This window comes from Caretta caretta, chromosome 26, assembly GCF_965140235.1.
Source record: "Caretta caretta isolate rCarCar2 chromosome 26, rCarCar1.hap1, whole genome shotgun sequence".
NCBI lineage: Eukaryota > Metazoa > Chordata > Testudines > Cheloniidae > Caretta > Caretta caretta.
The window spans coordinates 13,760,596-13,780,572 of NC_134231.1; the positions used below are offsets into that span (position 1 = coordinate 13,760,596).

Sequence of the window (19,977 nt, forward strand, 5' to 3'; positions counted from 1 at the left end):
GGAGCAGCAGCTGCTTTTGGCTGTGAAAAGGCCCAGGTTCAATTCTAATTGATGACCAGCACGTGTACACGACGGTTGCCAACTTTCTACCTGCACAAAACTGGACACCCCTGCCCTGCCCTCTGGTCAGCAATGGGCACTTGGCAAATCACAGAAAGGACATTTGATTCGGGCTGGAGTGGTGGGAGCTTGACGCTGTCTGAAAACAAGCCTCTGAGAGACTAACTGCAGACACCCAGAACAGAGTCACCCAGAGTTAGGGTATATCTGGGCCAGGAGCAATGGAAGCCCCCTAAAAGTGGGGGACCACTTGGGCCCAAACCAGGGCCCCTCCCCCTTCCCCGAGGCCCCACCCTCACTTACTCCTCTGACAACCTCCCCTGTTGCTCATCCTTCCACTTTTTACTGACTGTAAGGGCAGAGCCCTCCCCCTTTTAAAAATGATGGGGCCATGGCCCCTGGGCCCCCCTGGTCTGTGCCACCCTAACACCATAGGGTGGGCACTTCTTACACTGGAAAAACCTCTTTCATCATCAACCTAGCTAACCCACCTCTCCAGCTGGAGGTCACCCTCGCTACATCAACACTGGGGGTTAGGTCGACCTAATTCAGTCATGCAGGGCGTGAATTTTTTTTAAAAAGCCAGGTAGCTAGGTTGATCTAATGTTTAAAGACCAGACTGAGGGACCACTCTTAACAGCCTTGGTGCTAGAGATCCCAGACTTGATTCAGTCCCACAGTGTCTGTAAAGCAGTGACTAGGTGCTCTGAACTTTGGGAATGCTCAGATCTGGCCCCCAAGCTTAGAGGCTCTGGCCCCCTCTCTAATTAGGGCAGCAGATAGTCAGCTGGGAATGGCAGTGCGAATGCTAACTCTTAGCACAAAGAGAGTGCTTTGTTGAGCATCTCTGAAGAGGGAGGTGTTCCTGAAAAGAGCAAACACAGAGCTGTTTTGCTGATGCTGAGAAACAAATCCTGGGAAGGATCTATTGGGATTTAAGACTTTCCAGAATCACAAACATCTTTAGAGGTCTCTGAAAAATCAGATGCAATGGAAAGGGTTTGTACCTTGGAGCATGTGGGAGAACTGCCACCTCCACGTGTGATTGGCTGATTCAGACACTTCTCACGATCAGGACCTCCAGTGCCCCAGCTGGGTCATGGCTAGAGGAACAAAATTCACCTGCAAAGGCGGAATAAAAAGTGGTGTGAGCTGCACAGGAAGGATGGGGCGTTTAGGGGTCACGAGGAAGCAGAAGTGGGTCCCGGCCTGTCAAATATAAAGGGAAGGGTAAACATCTTTAAATCCCTCCTGGCCAGAGGAAAAACCCTTTCACCTGTAAAGGGTTAAGAAGCTGAGAACCTCGCTGTCACCTGACCAAAATGACCAGTGAGGAGACAAGATACTTTCAAAGCTGGAGGGGGGGAAAACAAAGGGTCCCCTCTGTCTGTGTGATGCTTTTGCCAGGACCAGAGCAGGAATGCAGGTCAGAACTCCTGTAAAGAGTTAGTAAGCAATCTAGTTAGATACGCTTTAGATTTGGTTTTGTTTAAATGGCTGATAAAATAAGTTGTGCTGAATGGAATGGATATTCCTGTTTGTGTCTTTGTCACTTAAGGTTTTGCCTAGAGGGATTCTCTGTGTTTTGAATCCGATTACCCTGTAAGGTATTTACCATCCTGATTTTACAGAGGTGATTCTCTTACTTTTTCTTTAATTAAAATTCTTCTTTTAAGAACTGGATTGTTTTTTTCCCCATTGTTCTTAAGATTCAAGGGTTTGGGTTGGTGTTCACCTATGCAAATTGGTGAGGATTTTTAATCAAGCCTTCCCCAGGAAAGGGAGTGTAGGGCTTGGGGGGATTTTGAGGGGAAAGGTTTCCAAGTGGGCTCTTTCCCTGTTCTTTGTGTAACACTTTGGTGGTGGCAACTGTTATTCTTACCAGATTAGGTTAAGCTTTGGGGGTCTTTCATGCAGGTCCCCACATCTGTACCCTAGAGTTCAGAGTGGGGAAGGAACCTTGACACGGCCATACCAGTATGGTGGAGTGTCAGGTACAGATGCTGAACTTGCCACAAGATTTGGGGTGCTTAAAGCTGGACCCAGTGTGGGTTACTCTAGCCCAGAACATCCCAGGCTCAAACAAAAAAATCTAAAAGGAGGGGGGTCCTGGGGGCCAAACTCAGAAGGGCTCCCCCTATTCCTTCTGTTGGGAGAGTGAGGATCTCTGGCACAGCTAGTGTGGCACCCCCGGGGCCCACGGAGCTCAGATCCACTAGAGACCTGGTGCCTCTACACCAAGCTCTGAAGTGTCTCTGGCCCCCTGGTAGGCCAGCTCCAGAGTTATGCTGCCTGGGGTTCTCCTACCTGCCACTGCCCCGGCAGGCTCCTTAATGGCGTTCCCCAGTGCTGAGGGGATTCCAGGAGGCTAAGTAGAGCCTCGGGCTGTACTTCTTTTCAACGTATTCCCCAGGAGGATGCCACGGCCCTGTGGCCCACCCCCTACACTTGCATGGGCCAAACAGGGCTATCTGCAAGCTGGGGAGTAGGGGAGGGGAGGATGGTGCTCCCAAGGCAGCTAAGTCCCCCTTCCACATTGCCTGGGGCAGTTCCAAACACAGAAGGTTCCAAGGCATGTGACTCAACAGAACACTGTTTGCACCACTGATAAGAAAATCTCCATTAGCAGTATAGGGCTCATGACACAACTGAACAGTTCTGGTTCCAAGCAGTGCAGTCACACACACACTCCACTCTGTGTTGGGCACAGAGCCCACTTGTTATTGAACTGTGATGTGCCTACAAGGCACCATCAGGCTGCCTGGGCAGAGATTCTGGTTCCCAAAATTAATTGCTAGAAAAGCAGCAGATTCTCTGCTTGGAAAGAGAAGGAAACAGACCTTCTGGAGGGCTGAATCCTCTGACTGTATCCCACCTTCAGTTTCACACCCAAGCCACGAGGAAACACTGTTGATCCTCCAAAGAGGAATACAATTTAGCAACAAGAGAACCTAACTGCAACAAAAGGGGAGAAAACTTGAGGCTTGCTAGAAACACACCTGAAATATTCATGCCTGGAAGATTTCTCGTGCAAAGGAAAATCCCAGTGTTTGCAACAGACACAGAGCTCTCAAAACACTTGGCAAAGGCAATCACGTATCATCCCTATTTGACATAAGGAAACAGTGGCATGACTAGGATCTGAGTTCAAGACTCTATGGAAGAGCCATGGTCATGGAAGTGTCAGCATTTCTGGGGCACTAGATGAGGGCAAGCTTTTTCTTGAGCCATGTAGCTTGGCTGATGTACATTTTACATGTCAACCAGCTCTTTAAAATCTTGCATCAGCATAGCTGTGAGGGTCAGAGGTGTGCGAAAAACCACACCCTGGTGACACAACTATGCCAACAAGACTCCCAGCGTAGACACAGCTAGGGAAGAAGAACAGGGCTTCTGTTGGTGTAGCCCAGAACTGATGTGGGGGGGCATGTAGGGTCACATGCTGCCACCCCCACCCCTGATTTCTGCCAGGGTTTGCTAGCCAGACCCCCTCCCTTGTGCTCAGCTCCCTGGAGCTGGTGAGCTGCAAGCTGCAGCTGTGGGGAGAAGCAGCAAACAGGTAGGAGCTGCAGGGAGGGGCTGCTGAGGGTAAGGGGGGGACACGCCTGGGTGGGGGCATGACTCAAGCTGTTCTGGGGGAACCTTTACATTGCACCCCACCCCTGCACTATCAGCAGGTACCAGTCATCTCTGGCATAGCCAATGTCTTTCAAGGGAGGTGTTGATCCTACATGGCAGGACAACTCCAGTCATCATATGCGGTGTCTACACTAGGGACTATCCTGACATAGGCTCTGTAGCCCAGTCAGCCAGAGCCTGTCAGGAACAAGGATATGTGGTCTGATCAGGTCCATGTAGCCCAGTACCCCAGTGCTGGGCAGTGGCCAGCAGCAGATGCATCAGAGGACAGTGCCAGCAGCCCCAATAGGTCAGATTTTCCACACAGGCTCAATCCCCAGTAGCTGCCAGGGTTCTCCAGGAGATTGTCCTCCTGTGACAGTCTGACCCTTATGGAGTAACCTACTACCCATGGGAGAGGTTCCTCCCCAACCCCTCCACCCATTATCCGTACCCTCTCTCCTCTAACAAACTGCCTCATATTTGAAAACCAAGACTAGAGCAGGTCCTCAAAACCTAGACAAGGGGAGCATAAGAAGCAGGCTAATTTGATTCTCTGGTCTCTGCTGTCTGGGAGAGCAAAGCTGCCTAGGAAAAACGGGAAATTACCTGCAAAGATAATGACATTTCACAGCTCCCAGACATCAGGGACATTACTTAGGTCAAACCCAAGGAGCTATTACTGTGCTGTTTAACTGTGCCTGCGGGGTGGGAAGAGAGAACTCAAAGCCCACTCGCTGGAGGGGGCTTGGCTTTAGGAGCAAAGCTGCAGTTATCCTGAGACTGGATCTTAGCCACCTCCACTCCATTTGCAGCCGCCAGGGCCTGATCATGGCTCTGCAGACAGAAATAGAGTGAGTCACTGAACTTTTAGCACCAACCTTTTGCTGCACTGCTCTTACTTGGGCTGGGCTGGTATGCTGCTTGAGGGCACGACTGGTTGTTCTCAACCTAATGGCATGAGGTAGGCACGATCGTTTAAGAGACAAAGGTAAAAGTGCTGCCACAGAAAAGTTCACCACTGGCTTGTCTTTGCGAGCAGGGCGGTGACTTGAAAAGGGGCTATTTTAATATCTAGCTAGCTCTAGCTGGAGATTAAGTCATTTTACAAAGGTGGTCAGTACAATTACCCCTCATTTTATACATGGGGAAACTGAGGCACTGGGCAGACTGACCTTGTACTAGTTCCGACAGACAAGTAGCATCCACATCTCCCATATTCCAGTCCAGTGCTCTTTCCACTAGGTCACACAGCCTTTTAAACTTGGGATCCTTCCTCTGCCACCCCTGCTACCAGCAGAGTTCATTGTGGTCGCATGCTGTGTACACCTTGCTAGTCGCTGATCTTTTTAGAGACCAGATGGGTTAGATAGATGCTCTGAGCCTCAGTCTCGGCTCACTTGCACCAGTGTAACTCCACTGATTAACTCTAGCAAGAGGAGAATCAGGCCCCCTGCACGTACCAGTGTTTGGCCAGGTTATGACAAGGTGACTATGTTAGAGGCTTCCATTGAGAACAGAGTTTTTGGGTACAGCACTGTAAGACCTGCCACCACATGTCATCACCAGGGTTTGAATTTGCACCTTCCTGTGCTGACGGCACAAGTCTCTGCCACACGAGCTAAAGGTGCGAGTCCTCTAGCTGGTAGCAGTTGTAGGCTAGTCTCCTTCACCAGCTAATATGGGGAATGCAGAACACACTAGAGAGGAAGGATGGTTAGAAGCCTGGATTGAGTCTCTGGAAATCTAAATTTAATCCCCAGCTCTGCAATTGGCTCAATGTGTGATTTTGAGCAAGTCACTTAATCCAGTCAACATAAGGATAATACTTCCTGTCTCCCATCTTATGTCCCGACTAGTTTAGACTCTTCAGGGCAGGGCTTGTCTCACTGTCTTTGTACAGCACCTAGTACAATGGGGCACTTGCTGTAAAACTGTACTGCCTTAAAACTGATAACCTAGAGGATTCAAATTCTAATCCATTTTCAACTAGGGTTGCCAAGTGTCTTATTCTGGACTGGAAGGCCCAGTCGAAAAGGGACCCTGGCAGCTCTGGTCAGCACTGCTGACTGAGTTGTTAAAAGTCCAGTCAGCAGCCCAGTGGGGCTAAGGCAGGCTCCCTGCCTGCCCTTGCTCCGTGCTGCTCCCTGGAAGGAGCCAGCATGTCTAGCCCCTAGTTGCAGGGGTGATCAGGGAAGCTCTGTGTGCTGCCCCCACCCCCAGCACCGGCTCCACAGCTCCCTTTGGCCAGGAACCGTGGCCAATGGGAGCAGTGTCTGCAGATGTGGGCAGCGCGCATGATGCGGAGCCACCGGGCCGTGCCTCTGCCGAGGGACCACACATGCCGGCCGCTTCTTGGAGCGGTGCAGAAGCGGGGCAGGGAGGCAGCCTGCCTTAGCCCCGCTGTGGCACCAACTAGGAGCTGCCTGAGGTAAGCGCTGCCTAGCCAGAGCCTGCACCTTGAGCCCCACCCACCCCACCCCCCCTAACTCCCTCCTCAACCCTGCACCCCAAACCAGCTGCCCCTCCCACACCTCAACCCCCTACTCCTGCGCAGAGCCTGCACTCTGCACCCTAACCCCCTGCCCCAGCCCTGAGCCCCCTCCTGCACTCCCAACCCCTCATCCCCACCCCAACTGGAGCCTGTTCCCACTCCAAACCCCTTAGCCACAGCCTGGAGCCCCCTCCTACACCTCAAACACCTCATCCCCAGACCCACCTCAAAGCCTGCACCCTCTGCCCCAGCCCAGAGCCCCTCCTTTCTGGCCTCACCCCAGAGCCTGCACCTCAACCCCCTGCTCCAGCCCAGTGAAATTGACTGAGGGTGGAGGAGAGCGAGCAATGGAGGGGAGGGGAGGGGTGGGGCCTTGGGGAAGGGTGTTCAGTTTTGCGCAATTAGAAAACTGACAACCCTATTCAACTCCTTCCCTCATTTCTTCTGTACAAGAAGTTAATTAAGACTGAAGTCATTTTACGAGAAATCAAACAAAAACTTTTGGTCTCTTAACAAGATTAACGAGTCCAGGAGTTCACAAGAGTAATAAAATCATTGCCATTCGATTGGTGACCGGTCTGTCAGCGATTATCTTATCTTCAGAAAGGTGAATGGAGAAGCTTTTTACTAGGGAAATCAGCTTGAGCCACAAAGAGTAAGTGGCCATCCGGACCGGACATTTTCTACTTCTGCAAAAGGAGTCGGGTTGTTTGGATCTGGGGACTCGGGTCTGACTAGAGCAGGCAGAACAGAATTTTCTATTTTTTTTTAAATCCCAGAGAAGCTGCAAGATTGGGATTTTTTTTTCAGCCTGAACTGGGGCACATTGTTGGTTTCAATGTTGACCCTTGAATTTTAAAACAAAAGTATAAAATAAGGGGGCATCTGAAAAGAAAGTCATTTACAAAGCCAACCCCTTTTTGTTCTAAAAAGTCCAAAGAAACATGTTGAAAGCATCAAGACATCCTGGGTTTTACCTTTTCCCCCCTACACAAAATTTTGTCAAACCCAGCGTGATTTTGCAGAACATGTCCGTCATGTCAAAATGGCATACCAGACCAAAAATATTCTCAACCACCTCTAGTTCTGATCCGCCTGCCAAGATCTGGCATAAGCGGGGTCATATACACCTAGAAACCTGGTTCTCAACCAGGGGTATGTATGCCTACCCTTGGGGGTACACAGAAGTCCTCCAGGGCATACATCATCTCAGCTAGCTATTTGCCAAGTTCAACAGGCTACATAAAAAAACACTAGTGAATTCAGTACAAACTAAACTAATAGACAAAATGAGAAGGTAAGCAATTTTTCAGTAACAGTGTGTTGTGCCACGTCCGGATTTTTAGGTCTGATTTTTGTAAGCAAGTCATTTTTAAGTGAGGAGAAACTTGGGGGTACGCAAGACAAATCAGACTCCTGAAGGGGGTACAGTAGTCTGGAAAGGCCGAGAGCCACAGACCTAGAACAAAGCAGCATGGAGAGAATTTCACACCACACAGGCTGTGTCCAGATAGTGAATGCTTTTCCCTCCTAGCGAAGGGAGAGGAATTAGCCCAAAGGTCCCATTTCTACCCTTCACTGGGTCTATCCTTAGCGTCCGTCCACTCGCATGCCACAGTGAACCGATACCTCTGTCTGATGCTTCTTTTGGCTCCATACGCCAGCTGCCTCTATCCCAACTGACTGACATGGTATCTGGCTCAGGCACAGAACCAATCATGGACATCCTGGTATTTTGCTATGGGATTTCAGTGGCTCGGACAACTCCTAGATAACTCTAAGTAACCCTCTCCCTCTAGGTAAGCAGTTCAAATCTAGCCCAGTTTGACAGTACTTAGCACAGTGGGGCCAAGGCAGGCTGCCTCCCGAGGACGGGAATGCAGTTCATTTAGTGCCACCGATCTCCCATATGGATCTTCAGCAGAACCTGCTCCACATGGAACAGTAGAGGCAGCCAGCTCTCAGGTGGGGAGCCCGGTCTCAGAGGTTACGTAGTGAGGCAGAACATCTCAGGACCCATAAGAGCAGCAAAAGCGGCGCCCATCACAAGCTCTGGGCAGCCCTCTACCTCATAGCTCGTGGGCTGTCCTGGTTCCCAGCACGGCTGCTACTAGGGGAAGGCGGGGGGAGCAGCCACCTTCCCCCATTCATACTGCCACCTTCTGTAACCAGAGAGCTAGGGCTGATTCAGCCAGTGGCTGCAAACAGTCACCACCTTTTTCCCTTCCAGCCAGAGGATCCCATCCCACCCTGTCCCAGTACTGCAGGGGGCAGAGCCTGGTGAGCCCTGCTCAGCGCCTCAGAGGGGCTCACGCTGTCTCCCTTCGCTGGAGTGAGATCAACGATTCCCCTCCCCTTCCTGGTTAATCAGAAGCCTCCATCCAGAATTCCCTCATCTCTAGGGCTCTATCAAATTCACAGCCATGAAAAACACATCACGGACCGTGAAATCTGGTCTTGTGTGTGCTTTTATGCCATACTGTAGAGATTTCACAGGGGAGACCAGCGTTTCTCAAATTGGGGTCCTGACCCAAAAGGGAGTTCCGTGGGGGGGTTTGCAAAGTTATTTGGGGGGAGGTCATGGTATTCGCCTCTTACTTCTGCGCTGACTTCAGTGCGAGGCGGCCAGAGAGCCAAGAACCCAGCTCTGAAGGCAGCACTGAAGTAAGGGGGGCAATACCGTACCCTGACTTCTGCCCTGCTGCTGGCGGTGGCTCTGCCTTCAGAGCTGGGCTCCCGGCCAGCAGCCACCGCTCCCCAGCTCTGAAGGGAGCACTGCATCGGGCAGAACTGCAGAAGCAAGGGTAGCAGTACTGCGAGCCCCCCCTACAATAACCTTGCAACTCCCCCACACTCACCTCTTTTTTGGGTCTGGGCCCTGACAGTTACAACACTGACATTTCAGAGTTAAATAGCTGAAAGCATGAAATTTATGATTTATACAATTCTATGGCTGTGAAATTGACCAAAATGGTCCATGAATTTGGTAGAGCCCCACTTATCTCCCTCCACACACACCAACTCCAAACACCCCAGAGTCCCCATCTCATCCCAGCTGGAGAGCCGAACCCCCACACTACCCTAGAGGCTGGGGGAGTCCCAACTGCCCTGCATCATGCCCTTATGGACACTACAGCAAACACAGAAGGGGGATGCTCTGCACCCCCTTGGCCTGGGGTAGCTAATCACACATGCTGCAGGGAGCCACAGAGACCTGGGACCAGAGAGCCAACATGGGTCTGAACCAGCCCTACTTAGAGGGGGCAGTACAGCCCTTAGCTTCTGGCTCCCTGCCAGCCAGCATAGAAAAAACCTTCCACTGCCTAGCCCTGCACCTGGGGGCTGTTGGCAGAGGCCAAGGTACCCCAGCCTTGCCCCACTTGCTCATCTAGGAGCTCGAGGAATTTGGATGCTCCCCCAGAATTCCTGGAAACCTGAGGTTACAGGCTGATTATTGGCTTCTTCCAACCCCCAGCACTCTGCTCTCAGAGAGCACATTGCTGTCCCTGGCGCTCTTTTACTGAGCTCTCTGGAGCTTGAGGATCTAGGTTTTCCCATACACGCTTCTTAAGCTGCAGAAGGAAGTCACCTGCTACTACAATAGCCTCCAAAGGCCACTCAGGACCGCATTGCACAGCTGGTCCCTGCCCCAAAGATGCTATAATGTACAGACTGACAACAGGGGACACGAGAAGAACTACACATACGATACTCAGGGCCAGATAAAGACTGAGGCACTATAGGCCCCTGCTTAAGGCCCTAGCTCCTGGAGTCACATGACAGCATTAGAAACTCGGCAGCGGTTTTAAAAAAATAGGGCTCTAGCCCTCACAGTTGGGAGAGGAGCATGAAAACGGGACTCAATAACTCACCTCATTACATCTGCCTGAGTCTGCAGGGAGCCCAAAACAACAGCCCAAAACAACAGCAAACTGCCCCCCACAGCTCACTGGGGAGAGGTTCCCAGGCCCAGTGCTCAGAGAGGGCCCCACTGATGCTGCCCAAGAGTCTACTGTGTGCAGTAGGAGATCAAGAGTACAGAAAGCCCAGCCCACCACACAGGTAGCCCCAATAGCTAGGAAAAGTTGGGGGGGCAGCAACACCCCACTATCTTAAGAGAGGGAGGGGCCCCTGCTGATCCCAAGGGTGGGGGACTATAGCATTGCTCCCAAGGAGGGGGAACCCCTTGTCACTCCAAGGCAGAGCACTCCTCCCCACCCACAAGCTGGCAGTCCTGGCCCAGCACTAATAGAAGCGGGGGGATGCTATAGCCCTGGGCCCAGAGTTCAGCAACAGCCTGCAAACCGAATGCTTCAGCCCAGCCCAGGAGCCTGCCAAAATATCCACTGACATCAGTGAAACCTTCCATTCCTAGTGCCCTCTGAGCCCAGAGCAAGGCCAGCAACTGCCAGGGCCTAGGAACTCATACCCAATCTTCTCCTAGGAAGCAGGGGCCATTCAGTTGTCTCAGGGAAAAGCTACACAGCCCAACCTCTCCTTTTTATATTCCCTCCTAATGGCTGATCATCTCCAGCTGGGCTCCACCTGGCTGGGGCAGGGAGAGGATTTTAACCCTTTCCCCGTCAGACTTCAGCACAGGCTAGCGACCAGGGTGTGTATCCAGGCTCCCCAGTTGGTGGGTGGGTAGGTACAGAGGCAGCGAGCCCACCCTGCCACATCTGCACTGCTTTCCTATCGTTCCCAGGCTAGCTATCTCAAAGCTGGTACAGTGACACCCACCCGAGCTGCAATCACACCTCGGGTTGCCGTGTAGACATAGCCTCAGTGGTGAGGCGTTCTCCCAGCCTGGCCCCTGGATCCCCACCCATCTCCATCGCCTCTCACCATTACACATCCTGGCCGCTGCAAGGCCCAGAATGGAGCTGAGACTCAGCCCAGCCTACGGCTAACCTCGAGGGGCCCTGTGTGCCCTAGGCTCCGTGCGATTGAGCTGTGCCAGTCAGCCCCAGCCCCCAGGGGGCTGCCTGGGGGTTCGTACTCCGGGGTTGTCATTTCTTGGACAGAGCTGTGTTTTTGAACAGCTGTGTTTCTGAGCACTAGGCTTGTTACAGGAGATTGGGGCGGGGGAAACTCTGGGAAGTGGGCACGAAGGCACTGAAGATAGGCTGGAAAAGATCAGACAACAGAATAATGATCTCTATCCCCCCCTTCCTGCCCCCCATGCATCTCCTGGCCTCTCCCACCAGCCCCTGAGAACTGCTGGTGTTACCTCCTAATGATGGGGTCATTTTATTGAGCTGATCCACCTGTTTGCTACTAAAAATTTACTCTAAATTTAGCCCTGTTTTCTGTTGGCAAATTCTCCACTGCCAGATTTTGACTTATTACTGTTACAAAGAATTTGCTGGTTACACTGTACAATTGGTCAACTAAGTCACATGCTATTGTTTCTGTACCCTGATTGCATGGCATACACTTTATTTATATATTTAAAGGGGGTGGGGGGCTCCATAGCCGGTTTTGTAATTTATCCTTGAATGTTAATGTTTGTAACTCTTCAGGTGCCCTGTGAGCCGAGTGAGAAAAAGAGTTTTTTTCAAAATGTGACGGGTTCGGTCACAGAGACCCTCTTGGGACTATCACCTGATGTGCTGGAATTACCTCTGAGCCCATTTTCCCTCCAGCTTGGGACTCCAGAACCCGGCCTTGTTGAGCCAGACATGCCAGCCTGCTGCAACACAGACCCAGGGTCTGAACCAAGCCCCCAAAGCTGCAGACTTAACTGAAAACCACTCAGTAGGTCACCTATCTCCAACACCCAGACACCCGGTTCCCAATGAGATCCAAACTCCAAATAAATCCGTTTTACTCTGTATAAAGCTTATACAGGGCAAACTCATAAATTGTCCACCCTCTCTAACACTGATAGAGAGATATGCCTAGCTGTTTGCTCCCCCAGGTATTAATCACTTACTCTGGGTTTACTAACAAACAAAAATGATTTTATTAAGTATAAAAAGTAGGATTTAAGTGGTTTCAAGTAATAACAGACAGAATGCATCCGATGAAGTGAGCTGTAGATCACGAAAGTTTATGCTCAAATAAATTGGTTAGTCTATAAGGTGCCACAGAATCATAGAATAACAGAGTTGGAAGGGACCTCTGGAGGACATCTAGTCCAACGCCCTGCCCAGAGCAGGACCAATCCCAACTAAATCATCCCAGCCAGGGCTTTGTCAAGCCTGACCTTACAAACTTCTAAGGAAGGGGATTCCACCACCTCCCTAGGTAACGCATTCCAGTGTTTCACCACCCTACTAGTGAAAAAGTTTTTCCTAATATCCAACCTAAACCTCCCCCACTGCAACTTGAGACGATTACTCCTTGTCCTGTCATCTGCTATCACTGAGAATAGTTTAGATCCATCCTCTTTGGATCCACCTTTCAGATAGTTAAAAGCAGCTATCAAATCCCCCCTCATTCTTCTCTTCCGTAGACTAAACAATCCCAGTTCCCTCAGCCTCTCCTCATAAGTCATGTGTTCCAGTCCCCTAATCATTTTTGTTGCCCTTCGCAGGACTCTCTCCAATTTCTCCACATCCTTCTTGTAGTGTGGGGCCCAAAACTGGACACAGTACTCCAGATGAGGCCTCACCAATGTCGAATAGAGGGGAACAATCACATCCCTTGAGCTGCTGGCAATGCCCCTACTTATACATCCGAAAATACCATTGGCCTTCTTGGCAACAAGGGCACACTGTTGACTCATATCCAGTTTCTCGTCCACCGTAACGCCTAGGTCCTTTTCTGTAGAACTGCTGCCTAGCCATTCAGTCCCTAGTCTGTAGCGGTGCATTCGATTCTTCTGTCCTAAGTGCAGGACTCTGCACTTGTCCTTGTTGAACCTCATCAGATTTCTTTTGGCCCAATCCTCCCATTTGTCTAGGTCCCTCTGTATCCTATCCCTACCCTCCAGCGTATCTACCACTCCTCCCAGTTTAGTGTCATCCGCAAACTTGCTGAGGGTGCAATCCACACCATCCTCCAGATCATTAATGAAGATATTGAACAAAACTGGCTCCAGGACCGACCCTTGGGGCACTCCACTTGATACCAGCTGCCAACTAGACATGGAGCCATTGATCACTACCCGTTGAGCCCGACAATCTAGCCAACTTTCTACCCACCTTGTAGTGCATCCATCCAGCCCATACTTCTTTAACTTACTGACAAGAATACTGTGGGAGACAGTGTCAAAAGCTTTGCTAAAGTCGAGGAATAACACATCCACTGCTTTCTCCTCATCCTCAGAACCAGTTATCTCATCATAGAAGGCAATTAGATCAGTCAGGCATGACTTTCCCTTGGTGAATCCATGCTGACTGTTCCTGATCACTTTCCTCTCCTCTAAGTGCTTCAGAATTGATTTCTTGAGGACCTGCTCCATGATTTTTCCAGGGACCGAGGTGAGGCTGACCGGCCTGCAGTTCCCAGGATCATCCTTCTTCCCTTTTTTAAAGATGGGCACTACATTAGTCTTTTTCCAATCTTCCGGGACTTCCCCTGATTGCCATGAGTTTTCAAAAATAATGGCCAATGGCTCTGCAATCACATCCGCCAATTCCTTTAGCACTCTCGGATGCTACGCATCCGGCCCCATGGACTTGTGCACGTCCAGCTTTTCTAAATAGTCCCGAACCACTTCTTTCTCCACAGAGGGCTGGCCACCTCCTCCCCATGCTGTGCTGCCCAGTGCAGTAGTCTGGGAGCTGACCTTGTTCGTGAAGACAGAGGCAAAAAACGCATTGAGTACATTAGCTTTTTCCACATCCTCTGTCACTAGGTTGCCTCCCTCATTCAGTAAGGGGCCCACACTTTCCTTGGCTTTCTTCTTATTGCCAACATATCTGAAGAAACCCTTCTTGTTACTCTGAACATCCCTCGCTAGCTGCAACTCCAGGTGTGATTTAGCCTTCCTGATTCCATTCCTACATGCCCGAGCAATATTTATATACTCATCCCTGGTCATTTGTCCAATCTTCCACTTCTTTTAAGCTTCTTTTTTGTGTTTAAGATCAGCAAGGATTTCACTCTTAAGCCAAGCTGGTCACCTGCCATATTTACTATTCTTTCTACACATCGGGATGGTTTGGCCCTGTAACCTCAATAAGGATTCTTTAAAATACAGCCAGCTCTCCTGGACTCCTTTCCCCCTCATGTTATTCTCCCAGGGGATCTTGTCCATCAGTTCCCTAAGAGAGTCAAAGTCTGCTTTTCTGAAGTCCAGGGTCCGTATTCTGCTGCTTTCCTTTCTTCCTTGTGTCAGGATCCTGAACTCGACCATCTCATGGTCACTGCCTCCCAGGTTCCCATCCACTTTTGCTTCCCCTACTAATTCTTCCCGGTTTGTGAGCAGCAGGTCAAGAAGAGCTCTGCCCCTAGTTGGTTCCTCCAGCACTTGCACCAGGAAATTGTCCCCTACAGTTTCTAAAAACTTCCTGGATTGTCTGTGCACCGCTGTATTGCTCTCCCAGCAGAGGAGCGTTGCAGCACTTGTAGATGTACCCAAGCTCGCTTTAATCTAGCTAGCTACAAACAGAAGTGAAGCTGCAGCAGCATAGACTTCAGCACAGAATAGCTGCCCGGGTAATTATCCAGGGTCCTGGGTGAGTTTGTATGGCATGAGCTGAAACCTGTGTGGCCCCAATGTCACTACCTCTGTGTTGGCCCTGCTTCCAGATGCTCCTGTAGGGGGTGGATTGGGAGTGTGTCCATGGTGTGGCTGGACTGCATGAGCACTATTCTCTGCTTCCCAAGACCCACAGGGGTCATGGAAAGCAGAGTATAAATTAGAGCAACCCCGAGGCTGCTCTATCTTACACTTGAGGAATGCAAGGGCTCTGCACAGCCCTAGAATATGGGGAATGCAAAATTGGCTTTAAAGCCCCTCTCACTCTGTCCCTGCTCCAAGGCAGGAATGGAATAGCCAAGAATCAGGCACCTGGTGTGGGGGCATGGATAGGATAATAGATGGAGATTCCTGCATGGAAGGATAATAGGAGGTATGGAGCCGCTAGGCAGTACTCCAAGCATGCAGGAGCTCCAAACCACCGGCAATGAGGAGACGTGGAGATCAGGAGTGATGAAAGTCCACGGAACATTTTAGTTCTGGTCCCCGTCCAACCCAGATTCATAGTGATGTCATTTGATTACTGTCCAACACTTTAGGTGGCTTGTTTGCAATTCACGTTAATACCAATGTGGCTCTCTGTCCCCCTCTAGTGGCTGGAGGTTTGTATGTCTGCTACTTGCCTCTATGTTAGACAGAAAACGAAGCGTCTTGGAAAATATGTGCCTACGAAAGATTCTGATCATGGGCTGGACAGACGTCTTCCCCACCACAGATAGCTGAGAAGCTGCCAACCGGCAGCTCATTGGCACCAGAATCAGAAGGAAGCGCTGGCCAGATGTGAGACACATACTCTGGATGCCACCACATGGCCTCCAACATGAAGCTGCCACATGGAAACCAATGGGTTTGAGGAAACCAGGGTGCCCGAGAGCAACCTTAGGAGCCCTTAGCAGGGAGGGGAGAATAGTGGATCTCAGCCCCATAGAGCAGATGGGAACAGCAGCACATGACAGAGAGGAAAGGAAGAGACAGGTTTCCACCCTATGCACCAGCTTTGGCGTGGGAAGGCTCCACTGCCTCTAGGCTAATGCAGCTGGGCCTGTTAACGGAATAGGCCGTGGGTTCGATTCCCACTTGTGAGGTTGTTCTGTTCACTGGTTTTCTTGTGGATGAGTGTCCATATCACAACGGGCACCTCACCGTGGTCACAGTCTTTGGCAGCAGCTTCAGCAGAGAACTTAAAGCCTGAATACCACCCACACACACACACTTCTGAGTCCTGGGGGTCTTTATAGAGCAGGCTTGGAGGTACATAAGGAACAGTGAGACCCCCATTAATTCATATACCACAAATGTAATCCTGTAATTGGCTGAGCTTGCAAAGACCTTGTGCTCAGTGGCATCTTGGCATAGGTAATACGATAACTTTTGAACGCCGCATCTGATCAATTCCAAAATTTCAGGGTATGGTCTAGGCGTCAGTGGCCAGAACCCTATTGACTTTGGGGGAAATTGGAAAACCAAAAGGGGAGAAATGGGGACCAGATGGAGGCCCTGCCATCTGATTAGCAGAGCTACAACTTCAAGCACCTCCGCAATTATCTGTAGATCAAACTGCGAGGTGATGGCACCAATTAATACGTCCAGGCATAACAATACCTCTGTATCTCATCTCCGCTTATCCTCCCAGTAGAGTTTAACATGCTGACACGCTACTTATCTCCCAGACAGAAGGAAGAGCTTGGGGCGGGGAATGCAGGGAAGCAGGGAATGGGCCATGCACACAGCCCCCGCCCGGCATGAAGGGGAAAATGGGGGACCCTGGTGTGGAGGAAGTGGTGAATGGAGCACACAGAACCCCTGGTGGGTAGAATTGGGGGACCCTGGTATGGGGGGGAAAGGGGCCACACAGAGACCCTAGCCTGGTAGAGAAGGGGGAAATGAGGTTGCACACAAAGCCCCAGCTGGTGGGAGGCGTGGAAGCCAGCAGCTGATGTCTATCTAGCTCAAACACACCTGCGGATATTAAACTCCGGCCAGGACAAAAGACCAATACAGGTTTCATTTACAAAGCTTTGCTTCCTTTATCATCTGTGCCCGCGGCTGTAATGAGTTTAATTTTTACTGGAAGAGCACAGGGATTGGCGCTGCCTGAGGCTACAGCCCTCTGTGTTTGCCCAGGGCCGAGGGGCTGCTGGGTGCAGGCTTGGGAACAACAGAGCTCAGTGGAGCTGCAGAACAGGGGGATTACGCAGGGCTGGGGAAAGGAGCAGCCCTAATACCGTTGGAGAGTGTAGGGGCTGGCAGATGGGGCTAGTGGAGTGGCTGAGAGCACCCCAGAGCTCACTGTGTTCCCAGGACAGGGACAGCATGGGCTTGCTTAGGGGAAAGGCGGTTTGGACAATGCTCAGGTCTGAAGCCCCCAGGACTGGGCCAGTACCGGTGGGTGAAGTGCTGGGGAGAAGGGAGGGACTGACAGTGGTGGAGACCCCCAGGATGGGGGCTGACAGTGCTGGAGAATGAGTTGCCTGCAATGTCCTGGGCCCTGGAGGGTGTCGGTGGAAGCCAAGCATCAATAAAAAAAACCTGCCAGGTCCCTTCTCTGTTGCCTGCGAGTCTCTTTTATCTGATAAGGCCCAGCCCTTCCAGCGAGCCAGTTTTTAGCTACAAGAAAGCAAGAGCAGCTTGGATGCTAATACAAATAAAGACAGGTTTCAGTCTTTCCACAGTATGCATCCGATGAAGTGAGCTGTAGCTCACGAAAGCTTATGCTCAAATAAACTGGTTAGTCTCTAAGGTGCCACAAGTACTCCTTTTCTTAATACAAATAAAATAACTAGGAGTATATTCCAGCCACCACCATCAGAGTCTGCGCGGCTGGGTAGGCCGGGCACTGGAGGTGGAGTCAGGACACCTGGGTTCTATTCCACTGCCGTGCTGCGAGACTTTCTGCAAGCCACCTCCCTGCTTGATGCCTCAGTTTCCCCATTCATAAAGGATACCCTAAGGGTCTGTCTATAGCACAGCAGGTACGGCAGCCCAGCTATGGTGCCGTGGGGCTGTAGCAGAGATGCCTCCTACATTGACAGAAGGGGTTTATCCCTCAATGTCATCAATCCATCTCTCCAAGAGGTGGCAGATACGTTGATAGAAGAATTCTCCCAGAGACCAAGCTGAATCCTAACACCGCGGGTTAGGACAACCTAACTACGTTGCACAGGGCGTGATGTTTTTCACAGCTCTGAGCGTCGTAGCTGAGTCTATCTCATCTCTATGTGTAGACCAGGCCCTAGATACAAGAGACCTCGGTTCTATTTGCATCTCTGCCACTGCATTGCTGGGGGACATCAGCCAAGTCATGTCACCTCCCTGTGATGGGTAAAGATCGGGAAAATAATGCTTAGCTCCTTTGCAGTCTAGGGACGGAAAGAGCTAGGTATTATTATCATGGGGGAGCACAGAGGGGTGGCTTCTGTGCAGATGGGGGATAGGATACACCTCCTCGCCACCCCCCACCCTCCCCAGCTTATTTTGCTTCTGACGGTAGCAGCGCTGCTGATAAATCCTGAAATTAACCAGGACGCTCCTGGGATATTTATATCTGCCAGAAACTTGTGTGAGGCAAATGCAGAGATAACGGTATTACCTCCAGGGCCTTGGGCGGCTGGGAGCTGGGGAGGCTGGGGGCTGGCTTAAGTCTTGTTTTCTGTTTTCATCCAGTGCTTTGGGGATCCGGCCAGACCCTCCACCCCGCCTGTCTCCCCAGGTCATCCCCAAAGAGAGACGAACATCACCTGAACATCAGCACTGAAATCCTAATCTAACCTTCCAGTTCCTCCACACAATACCCTGTCCCCAGAAATAAGTGGATTGTGTAGAGAGAGGCCATAAGTCATGCCCAGGCTCAGTCACTATTGTCTTATAGAGACTGCTTGGCCAGGGGGATAATGAATGTTTTAGGTTCACCAGTACCAGGTGCTTTCCATGGATCTTTCCTGTTCTATCACCTCCCAAAAAGGGTTAGGACCCCCACCCCAATGTATGCCCCAATTTCCTGTCCTCCCACAACACACAGGAGGCCTGCTGCAAAGAAACTCACCTCCATCCGGATCTAGTAGCAACAGAAGGACCCTACTTCACTTCAGTGGACATTGGGTCAGGCCCCCTTAGCATTGCCAGGCAGGGGCTGCTGCCCCATAGCCCAGTGTGGTGCAGTGGTTAAAGTAGGCAACTGGGGGTCATGTGTCTCCTGGCTCTGCTTCTGACTTGCTGCGTGACCCTGGGTGCCTCGCTTTGCCTGTCTAGAAAAACGGGAGAGGTCAAAGGACATGACTTGGATCACAGCACGAGGAGAACAAGTAATATAGCCGGGGAATCCTGTCCCCAGCCTGACCATTAGAACACACCCCTCCACAGTGATGAGACAGGAACCCCTGAGTCCTGACTCCCAGTCCTTTGCTTTAACCACTAGACCACACTCCTTCCCAGAGCCAGCCTTAGAAACACAAGAAGAAGCCCTGACTTCCAGTCTCTTAGTCCCTCCAAGAGCCAGGAATAGAACCCAGGAGTCCTGCTCTACCCATCAGACCAAAATGAAGCCGCTCAAGACCTAGTGATTTAGACAGGCACATCTCCCGTGAAATGTGAGGGACAGAGACCCCTGGTCTTTAACTCCTGGTGTCTGCACGAGTTGCCCGCTGGAAGAAAACGATTGCCCAGCAAAAGAGAAGAGAAGCCGGGGCTGGGGAGGGGACGGAGAGACACGTGTCCTGAAGGAGGCAGACAGATTGTGACGAGGATTGTCTTGTCTCATGTTTTATCTCCCAGCTTGTCCTGGGCCCCGGCAGCCACCTCGGCTTGTGTACAGAGATCACCGCACTTGGCTGACAGCATAATAACCTCTATCAGCCATCTTCCTCCTGCACTGACTGCTGTGGGGTGATGGGACCCCAGACCCTGGGGAGGGCTGGATAGACCACGGACCCTGCCCTGCTGCCACCATAAGCTGGGCGTGCATGGGAAACCGTGTTGGAGGCTGCAGACTGTGATGAGCCAGCCGGGAGAGATGAAAGCTGCTGATCCTCCAGAGAAGGCTCCCTGGTTAATTTCCCCTAATTATGTCTGACATTTTCCCATCACTCTGTGAATTTGATTGTACGCGAGAGAGCAAAATGCAAGCCATGCGCCAGGATCCTGCCAGGGCTGGGCTCGT

At 51.1% G+C, this 19,977-nt stretch overlaps 1 protein-coding gene across 3 annotated transcripts in view; it reads right to left on the minus strand.

Annotated features, from left to right (window-relative positions):
• Positions 1-19,977, minus strand: part of LOC125626540 (glycerol-3-phosphate acyltransferase 2, mitochondrial) — a 139,566-nt gene that overhangs the window by 118,641 nt on the left and 948 nt on the right. For all 3 annotated transcript variants that reach the window (XR_012666115.1, XM_075123404.1, XM_048829616.2), the window contains exon 2: positions 1,068-1,182. Coding sequence is in view for 2 of the 3 variants with exons in the window: in XM_075123404.1 (XP_074979505.1) it covers positions 1,068-1,077 (10 nt within the window). In the remaining variant the exon portion in view is untranslated. The remainder of the gene's footprint in view (positions 1-1,067; positions 1,183-19,977) is intronic.